Source organism: Delphinapterus leucas, chromosome 1 (assembly GCF_059928025.1).
Source record: "Delphinapterus leucas isolate spDelLeu-1000000601 "Yukka" chromosome 1, BTC_Dleu_Yukka2, whole genome shotgun sequence".
Classification (NCBI taxonomy): Eukaryota; Metazoa; Chordata; class Mammalia; order Artiodactyla; family Monodontidae; genus Delphinapterus; species Delphinapterus leucas.
Genome location: NC_143129.1, coordinates 52,995,619 through 53,007,377, shown reverse-complemented (window position 1 = coordinate 53,007,377; position 11,759 = coordinate 52,995,619). Strand labels below are relative to the sequence as shown.

At 39.9% G+C, this 11,759-nt stretch overlaps 1 protein-coding gene across 1 annotated transcript; it reads right to left on the bottom strand.

Annotated features, from left to right (window-relative positions):
* Nucleotides 1-1,658: 1,658 nt before the first annotated feature.
* ARPC5 (actin related protein 2/3 complex subunit 5) lies at nt 1,659-11,679 on the bottom strand. The gene is made up of 4 exons (XM_022593339.2): nt 11,345-11,679; nt 8,918-8,990; nt 6,453-6,629; nt 1,659-3,044 (listed from the first exon to the last, which is right to left on the bottom strand). Exons 1-4 carry the CDS (start codon nt 11,485-11,487, stop codon nt 2,982-2,984), a joined length of 456 nt encoding a protein of 151 aa, XP_022449047.1. The 5' UTR covers nt 11,488-11,679; the 3' UTR covers nt 1,659-2,981.
* Between the last annotated feature and the right edge of the window lie 80 nt (nt 11,680-11,759).

Genomic DNA, 11,759 nt, shown 5'->3' with positions numbered 1-11,759 from the left:
ATCCTCTTAATAAATTTCACTGTCTATAACTTTGTTAAAAACATTAAAACCATAAGGACAGTGACAATTAAACCTACTTTGGGGCTCCCCTGGTGGCGCAGTGGTTGAGAGTCCGCCTGCCGATGCAGGGGACGCGGGTTCGTGCCCCAGTCCGGGAAGATCCCACATGCCGCGGAGCTGCTGGGCCCATGAGCCATGGCCACTGAGCCTGCGCGTCTGGAGCCTGTGCTCGGCGACGGGAGAGGCCACAACAGTGAGAGGCCCACGTACCGCTAAAAAAAAAACCAAAAACCTACTTCGACTTTCTCTTCTTTCTACTCTGTCCATTTCAGTTGGACCTGCCCCTTCTGCCTGTGCACGACCTAGTTCTGACTGATCTGTCTCAGTTTATTCCAGTCCACCCTGATTTCACTACTGCCTCAACACTGATTAACTGCACTTACAAATACTAATTACTTCGCAATTAGGCTGAAAGCAACTTGTGAGCAAGATCAAAGTTACTTTTCCACTATGTCCTTTGTGATCATGGGGAACACAGTTCATGCTTAAAAAATATTCAGTTAATTTGTCCCATCTACAGATGAATTTCACCTGTGTGTTGATGGAATGCTGTAACACATCATCATACTTACTATCAAGTATGACATTCGATAACAGTTACCTAAACGGTACTGTTATTGAGTGACCAACAAAGGGTACGTGTGCCATTTTTTTCCCCTTTAAAAGTGGCAAAAACAAAACACACAGCAGTAGTTAAAAACAAACCACTGAGATTCAAGTAGAAAGGAATGGGTGTCCAGAGTGTCCCTTAGCATTTACATCTGTTTTCCACAATTCATGCTGACTATACTCCCTCTCTCCACCACGACGGTGCGGTGTCACAGTTAGTATCACCTGGGCTGACATTTAGCCGAGATGCATCATTTGAGCCACTTGTTTCCAGCTGGTGTCCGTTCTGACTCAGCCCCTGTGCTGTTCTGTTACATATTTTAATTATCTCCGTTGAGTAAAGCTGTTGGCAAATTTCGAATACACCCATTCCTGTGACTATAAAATATGGAATTCCGGAATTTTCCCCAACACTATAGTCATGAAAGTGATGTTAAGACGAATTTTATGAAAAGGTACTGCAATATCACTTCTGTTTTCATTTTAAAGTTTGTATGTGGTTATGTTATACCTATTTGACCACCTCTAATACCTATAGCTTAGCTTTTCTTACTCATAGCCCTCTGAATTGCCTGCAAGTTTCTAAAGCTTTAAAGTGGGGATCTAGCCAGGTGCAGTGGGAAGGCAATCAGAGGTTGCCTTGAGTAGGTAAGGACAGTAGATGTGAGGTGTAAGAGAGAGTTCAGAAGCTGGGAATAAACGACTGCAGCTGCTGGACTCATTGGCACAATCTAGTCTAGGTCTCTGAGCAGTGACACTACAGGTGTTCGGCGGACATCCAGAGGGCTACGGAATCACTGCAGAGGCTTCATTATTAATATATTAATGACTCTCCTCGTCTCTACTACCTTATGTTTGAATAAAGTAGTTTTATAAACCTTCTACACAAAATTAGTTGTCAAAGAGTATAATAACCTGGTGGTAAAACAGGAACTCTTTCCTCTTCATTAACTATGCATTCATAAGTATTAAAGTAAGAGAAAAATAAATTATTCAACACTGACATTTTATTTTCTGAAGTTTATCATTTTTACAAAACAGAACAAAAAGCAGGTATCAAAAACAGCAAAGAGTTTACAGAATTTCTGCACCAGTTTCCACACAAGTCAGTGATTATGACACTGGTGTCTAATGTAAATACTAGATACAGTCTGATTTCCCTCATGGTCATAAGCATTCAGGTGATTTGTTTTAGAGCTACCGAATAATTATTTTTACATAAGCACCGGTCATTTTTTGAGAACCAATTTGGTCTGTCCAACAAAGTGAATACTTTTTGATGTGTGGCATTTTCTTTTTTTAAAAAAAACACTGAGCTAAAATACAGAATGTGTATGTGTTTGGATCCTAACCAAATCTTTTGAGATCCCAATAATTACCCTGAAGAACACTGAAGACATTTATAGGACATATTAAATACTAGTTATATACCTCATAATGTCGAAGGCAGCTACTATAATTCTAAAGAAAATAGCATTTCATTCAGAGGCTGCCCAGAGTTTCAACTACATCATAGTTTCCACATCCTTCCTGATTTGGAGTAGTTTCCCCAAATAGGGCCATATTATTAGAAAAAAAATTTTATGCTCATGCCAAACAGGGTCTGGCATTTTACAGATACAGTTGTGTAGAGCAAGATTCCTTGCTCTGTACCCTGGGTGACCACAAAGAAATCAAGAGGCCACGATTACTGGATGCTGAGAGGAAGAAGCGTACTTAAACTCACATAATCTGGTGGCAAGCAGAAACAGAGTTGGAACTTGGTTGTGGTGTTCAGCCACCACTTGTTCCAGAAACACATTTCGTTTAAATAAGGGAAGTATAGTCCAGTTTTGCAATGTTAATAGCTGCCAGTCTCTCAAAAATTTTTTATAAAGATCATTTCCTGGCTAGCAATGAGTTAGGAAACCGGCCTCAAATTCTGATTAAATTTCTCACTATTAGTCAAAAACAAAACCAAAAAACCGCTCCCAAAAACCAAACAACAAAAAAACCCCCCACACCAGCCAATAGGGGTTAACAATTGCACAATTAAACTTGAATGTAAATTACGCTATGTACAGACTGGTATACACATCACTGAAATCATTTTGAGAGAATGAGACATTCCTGTTGAAACATTTCTTCTACTTTATCCCAATTTCATTAAAGAAAAACTGATATGTAATTTTCTTCTTTATAGATATGAAAAGGAAACAAGAAGGCAAAGCTGAGAGAAACAGATGCTACCCAAAGGGCAGCGGTGGCATTTGGTTGTTTTGGTCTTTGTACCAGCAACTCCCACCCCATGGGAGATATCCGTTCCCGCCGGCCTACACGGTTTTCCTTGCAGTCAAGACTCGAACAATGGACCCCACTCCTCCAGCAGCAAGTGCCTAAACACAAACCAAAGTGTCAATGTTGGCAGAATCATAAAGGCTCAATTCTCACACCAAGCAAAACATTTTTCTTTCTTCTTTTATTTTTTTAACATCTTTATTGGAGTATAATTGCTTTACAATGGTTAGTTTCTGCTGTATAACAAAGTGAATCAGCTATACGTATACATATATCCCCATATCTCCTCCCTCTTGCATCTCCCTCCCACCCTCCCTACCCCACCCCTCTAGGTGGTCACAAAGCACCGAGCTGATCTCCCTGTGCTATGCGGCTGCTTCCCACTAGCTATCTGTTTTATGTTTGGTAGCGTATATATGTCCATGCCACTCTCTCACTTTGTACCAGCTTCCCCTTCCCCCTCCCTGTGTCCTCAAGTCCATTCTCTATGTCTGCGTCTTTATTCCTGTCCTGCCCCTAGGTTCTTCAGAACCTTCTTTTTTTTTTTTGGATTTCATATATATGTGTCAGCATACGGTATTTGTTTTTCTCTTTCTGACTTACTTCACTCTGTATGACAGTCTCTAGGTCCATCCACCTTGCTACAAATAACTCAATTTCGTTTCCTTTTATGGCTGAGTAAAATTCCATTGTACACATGTGCCACATCATCTTTATCCATTCATCTGATGATGGACCCTTAGGTTGCTTCCAAAAACATTTTTCTTAAAGGAAGAATGTGTGCAGCAATTGATTTTGGATTCACTAATTTTCACAAGTATTTCTTGAGCACCTACTATGGGCCAGTCACTGTTCTTAGCAATGGGGATACAGTAATTAAAAAAGAAAAAAACCTTCAGAGTTCCTGCCCTCAGGTGCTTACATTCTAGTGAGATCCTAGTTTACATTCTAGTGTGTTGTTTTCAAATAATAATATGTTCTTAAAGATCTGCAGCATGATGTTTTTGCCACAAACAGGTGCTCAAATATAAATTTAGGACATTTGTTCTGCTCTCACCAGTGTCAGGAAGAAATTCAAACTGGGATCAACCATTTTAAGTTCCGTTTAGACTAGTCAGTTTGTCAGATTTTTCTTTTTGCAAGTTAAGAAAATACTATTTAATAGCTAAGAACTTAGGAACTTTGACTTTGCCTTGGAAAATTGGAAGTAATGACTAAGAATTAGGAATCTGAAGCCCTGGTTTACTTGTGGTCGGAAACACTTACTGAATACCTTTGTGTACTGGGTACTGTGCTAGATGCTGGGGGTACAAAAGTGAACAAATACAGCATTCGAGTCTACTGAGAAGAGACAGACAATATAAACAAATCATTTAAATATAATATAATACATGAAATGACAGAGCTATTTCTTTGGGTGCTATAAAAGCACAAGGAGGGGCATATACCCAACCTGAGGGCATAGAGGAATGTGAAATGGTGAGGGAAGGCTTCCTGGAGAAAACGATACATTAAATGGATAAGTAGGTGACAGACTGACATAAAGGGTAAAGAGGCACTGGGGCAGAGAGAAAATCATGAGCAAAGGCATAGAGGTGTGAAACATTATGGTGTGTTCAGGGAAAACACATTATTATGCTTACTGCTGGAGCATAAGGGGAAGAACAACATGGAAGATGAGGCTCGACCTGGGAACTTGGAGTTGATTCTGCAGGTGATTCACAAGGGTAGATTTGGAAGTTAGAGACAGCATTCTGGCAACTGGGTGGAGAACAGATTTGACGGAGGCAAAACTGGTAGCCAAGAGACCAGTTTAGGAAACTATAGCAACAAAATGTTAGAGATGGTTGAGTGGATGATCTGAGAAGTATGTAGGAGGTAAGACTGTCAAAAACTGGTGACTGTTAGGAAGAAATGAAGACTTAACACACGCCTCAGTTTTCCAGTCTACAAAAGGGGAATAGCAAGCATTCCGTCCTAACATTTTTATGAGGATTAAATGAGTTAATATTTATAAAGTGCTTAGAATACAGTAACTGCTCAGTCAATGTTTGCTATAATCCTGAAACTATACTGAAACTAGGCTGATAGGTTTTAATGCTGGCTCTTCATTTGTAAATTGAGGATGATAAAGATATTTATATATTTCATAGGGCTGTTGTAAGGATCACATGAAACATAAACCAAAAGTACAGCAGCTGGTGAATAAAAAGTATTCCATGAATAGGATGACTATATCAATTACTCTCCAAACTGATACACTGTAGAGTAAAAGGGAACTATTCATAATTATGTTGGGACCACAGGCATAAACTGGGGCTGTCTTGGGAAAACTGGGAGGTATGATAATCCTATCCATAAATGTTAGCTCTTTATATTTGACAGTGTATGAGGAATAAAGTGACTTGATCCAGGTAAAACAGCAAGTTTTGCTACCTATTCATAGCTTACATGTGTGTTTTTACTCAGATACCAAGATAATAGCTTCTGAAAAACTGAGTTTTGGTAACTGTAAGGTGTTAGCGAATATACACCTTACCTGTGGTTGGTTCTATTTGAATGTTACACTGCTTATATCTATACCAATATAAGATAAGACTTGGGTATTAAAGATTACCTTACCAACCTGAAGCTAAAAATTCCCCTTAGCCATTATTTTGGGGGGCGGGGGGCAGATAGTATGCTAGCATCTGCTTATACTGCAAAGCAAAACGCATGAAAAGAGAAAAAAATGTAAGAATTCTTGATCCCACCTCTGGGTTCATTTTTTTAAACTGTGGTAAAATATAACATAAAAGCTGCCACGTTAGCCATCTTTAAATGTAAAATTCAGTGGCATTAATGACATTCAAAATATTGTACAGCCATCACTGCTATCTATTTACAATACTTTTTCAGCTCTCCAAATAGAAACTCTGTACCCATTAAGCAATAACTCTCTATTCTGCCTTCTCCCCAGCCCCTGGTAATCTCTCATCTACTTCTGGTCTCTATGAATTTGTCTATTCTAGATATTTCATAGAAGTGGAATCACACAGTATTTGTCCTTTTGTGTCTGGCATATTTTACTTTGCATGTTTTCATGGTTCATGCATGCTGTAATATGTATCAGAACTTCCTTTTTTTGGTCAAATAATATTCCATTGTATGTATGTGTCACATTTTGTTTATCTGTTCATCTGTTGATGGGCACTTGGGTTGTTTCCACCTTTTGGCCATTGTTAAAGAATTCTTGATTTAATTATTTTCTTTTCAAAGTTTTGATTTAGTTCAAAGTTCAAGATTGTGTTTAATAATCATTACTGAATAAACTTAAGTGTTGCATATCAGCGTCTCTTAAGACCAAGGCTAGTAAGCATAAATCTAAACTTTCATTTTCATGCATTTATTTGTAATAGCAAAGATGTATAACCAAAAAGTCAAAATAGTTATTTAGGTGAGAGGCTGTCATTGTTATTCTCTATTACAAAGGAATCAGTCATATAAGTGTATAATTCATAACTTACCTTTTCATGCCACTGCAATAACATAGCACTGCTATTGTCAGAGGGGCTCTCAAAGCCTTTATAAATATACTTCATTAGGAGATCCACACCATTCTTGTCCAGGGATTGAACTGCCTTTTCAATATCATTAGCTTTAAAAGAGATGAGCACCTTCAAGACAATGCTGCCTGCTCGATCCTGAGGGTAAATAAGTAACATCATTTAGACTCATTTTTGCGTGTGGGGTTACAGTTTTAGAAAGGCCACACTGAGAATGTGACATTTGAGTAAAGACCTGAAGGAAAGAGGAAACTTGTGGCGTACTTGAGGAAAGTATTTCAGACAGAGAAAAGGATAACTGCTGTTAGTGTGTGTTCAGTGTGTTCAAGGAAGAGCAAGAAGACCCAAGGTGGCTGGAGCAGAGTGGAGGACAGGAAGTCAGATAGGTAGTGGGAAGACAGAGCACGTAAGCCCTGCAGGCCCTTGTGAGGACTTTGGCTTCCTGTCGGAGAGGTGAGAAGATGCTGGGAGGTTCTGAGAAGAACAGGGATATAATCTGACTTACACTTTAACAGGACCAGTTGGCTGCCATGTTGAGAATAAGCCGGGGGCAGTGGGGTTGGAGGAGGGTGGGGACTTACACTTTAACAGGACCAGTTGGCTGCCATGTTGAGAATAAGCCGGGGGCAGTGGGGTTGGAGGAGGGCGGGGAGAGCAGGAGACAAGGCAGACGCAGAAGCAGGGAGACCAGTTTGGAAGTTACTGCAATAAGACAGGCCAGTTTTGGCTAGCATGGTAGCAGTGGAGGTGGTCAGAAGTGGACAGATTCTTGATATATTTGAGGGTAGAGCCGAAAGGATTTGCTTACAGACAGATGTGATAAGTTATCAATTTATTAAATCAATACATTTCACTTCTTGATCTTAAAAAAAAATACAAAACAAAAAAAGAGGAAACTAAATTGCAGTTCAACCATCCTTCAGAAATGTTATTAATAAACAAAAATTTAAGTTTTTAAAACTTATTTTGTTTCATATCTATAGTCACTTGACTATAGATATGATATAGTGATCTTCATTCATAATGATCTTTTTTCTTTGATAAAAGGCTGCTCCAACAGCAAAGTTATTTTTTTACCCTTCAAGCCAAGCACAGGGAACACTTCATTTCCCCTTTCAACGTTTCTCTTTCTATTCAACACAAAGTGATACCTTCAGCATTCCAACTGGTCAGATTTTACAGTATGTTTCTACCACCTGTTGTTATCTTCAGCTTAAAGGCTATGCAATTAGCCTATGTAGAAAAATATCCTTGCACCCAGAGCTATAACCTCCCATCCAAAGCTATGATAAAAAACCACCCATATAAAAGCAGAAGGTGGTAAAACTGAAATTTCAATGACATTACTCACTTTTAAAAACCAAGGAAATATTTCCCCTTATAAAAGATTATGTGGCCTAGATAATTATTATGCATTTACCTAAGTTATTACTTACTAGTATTCAACTAAGGAGATTCTTGGGGCTCCTAGGATGTATGAATAGCTGTGGACAGTGGGGTCAATGTTCTGGGCTTCATTTTAAACAATAAATAAGTAAATAGGTTCTTAAGAATTACTGAAAGACTGCTACAGGGAATATAATTATACAACTTTTCTGAAGGGCAATTTGGCAATACCATAGGTACCAAAGCCTTAAAAAAAAAGTGCAGTCTAAAATGCAGGCATTCACTTCTAGAAACTTATTCAAAGAATTTACCAAAAATTGTTCATTTCAGTACTGTTTATGACAGAAAAAAAGGTCAATTATCTAAATATATGACAAAAGATTATATATAACTAAACTGCAGCATTATCTATATGCAGCCATTAAAAAAGATATTGCAGAAACAAACTTATTTCCAAGTAAAGACGTTCATGTATGCTGCTATACAGTTGAAAATGGTTATAAAATTCCATTTTCATTAAAAAAAAAAAACACTCATAGAAAAACTCTATAAGCATACAGCAACACCAAAAAGTAATCATTATCTATGGGTCAGCGGTGGGATTATGGATGATTACTTTTTTATTTCCCCACATTTCTGAGTTTTCTATAATATTTAACAGAATTAAATATTAGAATTTAATTCTATGAAAATGGTAGAATTAAAAAAAACCTTTAAAAAGCAAGTAGAAACTCTTTATTTTGTGAAAGTTTTATTCTTCAAGGCTTTGCTTAAATTCAACCTGAATTTAAGCAAATTTAAAAACACACAGATCTCTCCAATGTTTGAACTTAGTGTGTCTACCATGCAGGATTATCACAACTCAATGTTAGAGTGCTATTTTTTCATATATAAATTTTCTACCTATCAAACTACATTGTAAGCTCTTCTATGTCAAAGATAGTAAATAGTTAAAATATTTGTTGATTGTGTGACGCTTCAGAGGATTTTGGGAAGAATGCTAAGATATCAGCAGAGAACGCGTGTTGTCTGTGACTCACCTTCACTGCCTGGCTCTTGGTGTTGATAGGGGGGTTTTTCAGAGCTGCCTGTAGGGCAGCTGTCATGTTTCCTGTGATGGAGGTTAAGGGGATAGCAAAACGGGCAGCCTTCAGGAAAGCGCTGTAACTCCCAGGAACCACTGGTTCTTAAGAGTTGACGTTATGCATAGAAAGAAAAATTAGTATGATTGCTATGTTCAATACTGGAAAATTCAACATGTTGGTTTCAAGGATGTCCATCATAGGTAAAATACTGAAAACAAAAGAGAACACTCAATTTTTAAAAAGTAAAGCAAAAACTGTTTCATCCTTTGTTCTAATTAGTAACTGAACACCTTGATAACCTTTCATTTTCCAGTTAGACACATATGCAAACATTATCCAGAGTGATATTTTTTAAAATTCTAAAATATACATCAGAATTATTAGGCACCAAAATGAAATAGCCTATCCTCAACCAAAATACATCTTTTTATGTGATTCTAAGTGGAAAAATAAAGACCAAACTTTAACTAGAATTATATTCTATATTAACTGAAATGCTGGTAGAAAGTGCGGGCAGATTACTCTAGCAATCTGAATGATATACCTTCGCAATCTCTCAATATGGATGAAAAGAGGCATTATAGAAGATATAATTCAATGACCCTTAGGTGGCAGCTTAATTTTTCTGTTTTGGATATTTTCTCTCGTATTTCAATAGATATCATTCAAACTGTCTTAGGCCACACCTATTAAATTCAGTCTCACTTTGAAAGCACCAGTGAGTTAGCAAGTATGAGAAACCGAAGGCCAATTAGACCGTCAGAACATACAGGCATTCCCCTAAAAGGAAAACCACACAGAGTTCACTTGTTCCTCCATCTGTAGTGCCTGAACAGGGCTTGTCTCTTCTTGTAACAAGAGTAGAAGAGACAATATCTTTATATTTTAAGATGAATTGATTAAAAAGAAGATTCACTATATGGATACAGCAGTACCATTTAAGAGTCATCACATGTCATCTAAAGTAAGTTAAGTCTCACAAAACATCATTTATGCATCACCAAGAATGTTTTTACACAGAATAATCTTCACCACTTATGTTCTGAAGAAAAAGGTCTGACCAAAAAAACCCATGGTTGGTGGTAGGCTGTTATTTTCAAGGCTTAATGGATTTCTAGAGAAGCATGCCTTTTGCAGACTGGCTCATTTATAAGACCTCAAACACTTAAGTATTTAAATAATGCAAAACAGCAAGAGCTGACTGGGAAAGTCATGGAAACCAAAGAAACATCTGTATGTTGATAAATGTCTAATGCTCTATTTTAGGTACTTCTAAGACCAGCTATGGCTGCTACCAAATATTTTCACTCATACATTTCCCCATTTAATTTAATAGGACACTGATGAGGAAAGAGTCTAACAAGGCTTCCTAACCTTATGAATACATCCAAGAATAATTAGAAAGGAGTGAATTCAGTAATTGAGAATCTCTAAAACTACAGCTTTGGTTATTGCAACATTTACATTTTACTAAAAGAGATCTGATGCAAATGCGTCCTCAAAGTAATGAGTATTTAAATATGCAGAAACAACAACCAGGAACTGACAGCCACATTTTAACTAAATGGAAACGATTCCAGCATTACAAAATGATTCTGTTTTGTACAAATGATTCGCTTTCTATTTTATTCACTGGGGTTTATTTTAAATATTTCCAGGGATTCTCTACATGCATTCCGTGTTTTCTTTCTATTGCCCTTTGCTTAACAGGTGAAAGGCTCCCAGCTTCCTTCTGGGCAGTTTTGGTGGTTTTGTACTCACTACCTTTCCCCCGGTTAACAAATTCTGTGCAATCTATATTTTGCCAAATCCCTTCCTCTTATGAAAAAAAAAAAGGCCACGGACAGAGGGGCCTCAATTCTGCAAACCACCCCATCTCTCCCAGCATGAAGTAAACTATCCTAACGGGGCCAAAACAAAACTACACCACAATTAAAAGAACATCACTGAAGAAAGATGCCCGTTCCTCCCAATCAGACATGGGTGATAATGAGGCTCCGGTAAATACGGTTCTGGAAGGACAACTTCAGCGCCCCGCAACAGCCCGACTGTCCAGCACCAGCGCCGCGAGGGCGCGGCCTGCACCGCGGGTTCCCGGGAGGCGAGAACTCCGGGAGCAACCTGAGGAGTCGGGGGCGTGGACGGCGCGCCAGGAAGGGCAACTTTCCGAGGGCGGGACCCTGGGGTCTCGGGGCGACTCGGTAGAAATGGGAGAGCCCCCTGCCCTCTCAGAACCGGGGACCCAAAGAGACGGGGGTGCTAGGGGCAGCTCCGAACCCGGTGCCCGGCCGGGGCCCGCCGCCCTCACGCCCTGCCCGCAGCCGGGGCCCGTAAGAGGGGCTGGGTCGGGTGGGGTGGGGAGGCAGGCGAACAGAAGGATATTGCCGCAGGCAGGAGTCCACCTCGCCCTCGTCGGGCCCGGCCTGCCCGTCGCCCCCGTCTTCCTCGTCCACGAACTTGTTCTCGTCATACTCATCCACGTCCACCTTCCGGAACCGGGCCGACGACACCGTGTTCTTCGACATCCCGATCCAGATCGGTGGCCAAGGCCTCCTCTCGGTGCTGCCTCTACCTTAGCAAGCCCAGCCCAGCTGGAACCCGCAGACTGGCGCCTTCACTTCCCTCTTCCGCTCAGAGGCGTCGCGGGCAGCCGCGGCTCGGGTGGTTCTGGGCCTGCGCGCTGGCCGAGCTCCTTCCTCCTCAGGCTCACGCTCTTCTTGAGCCTCCTACGCCGCCCCTGCTCTCCTCCAAGGGGAGCGTACCAGGGAGGGAGCGCGCTGGACGCAGTGCGCAGGTG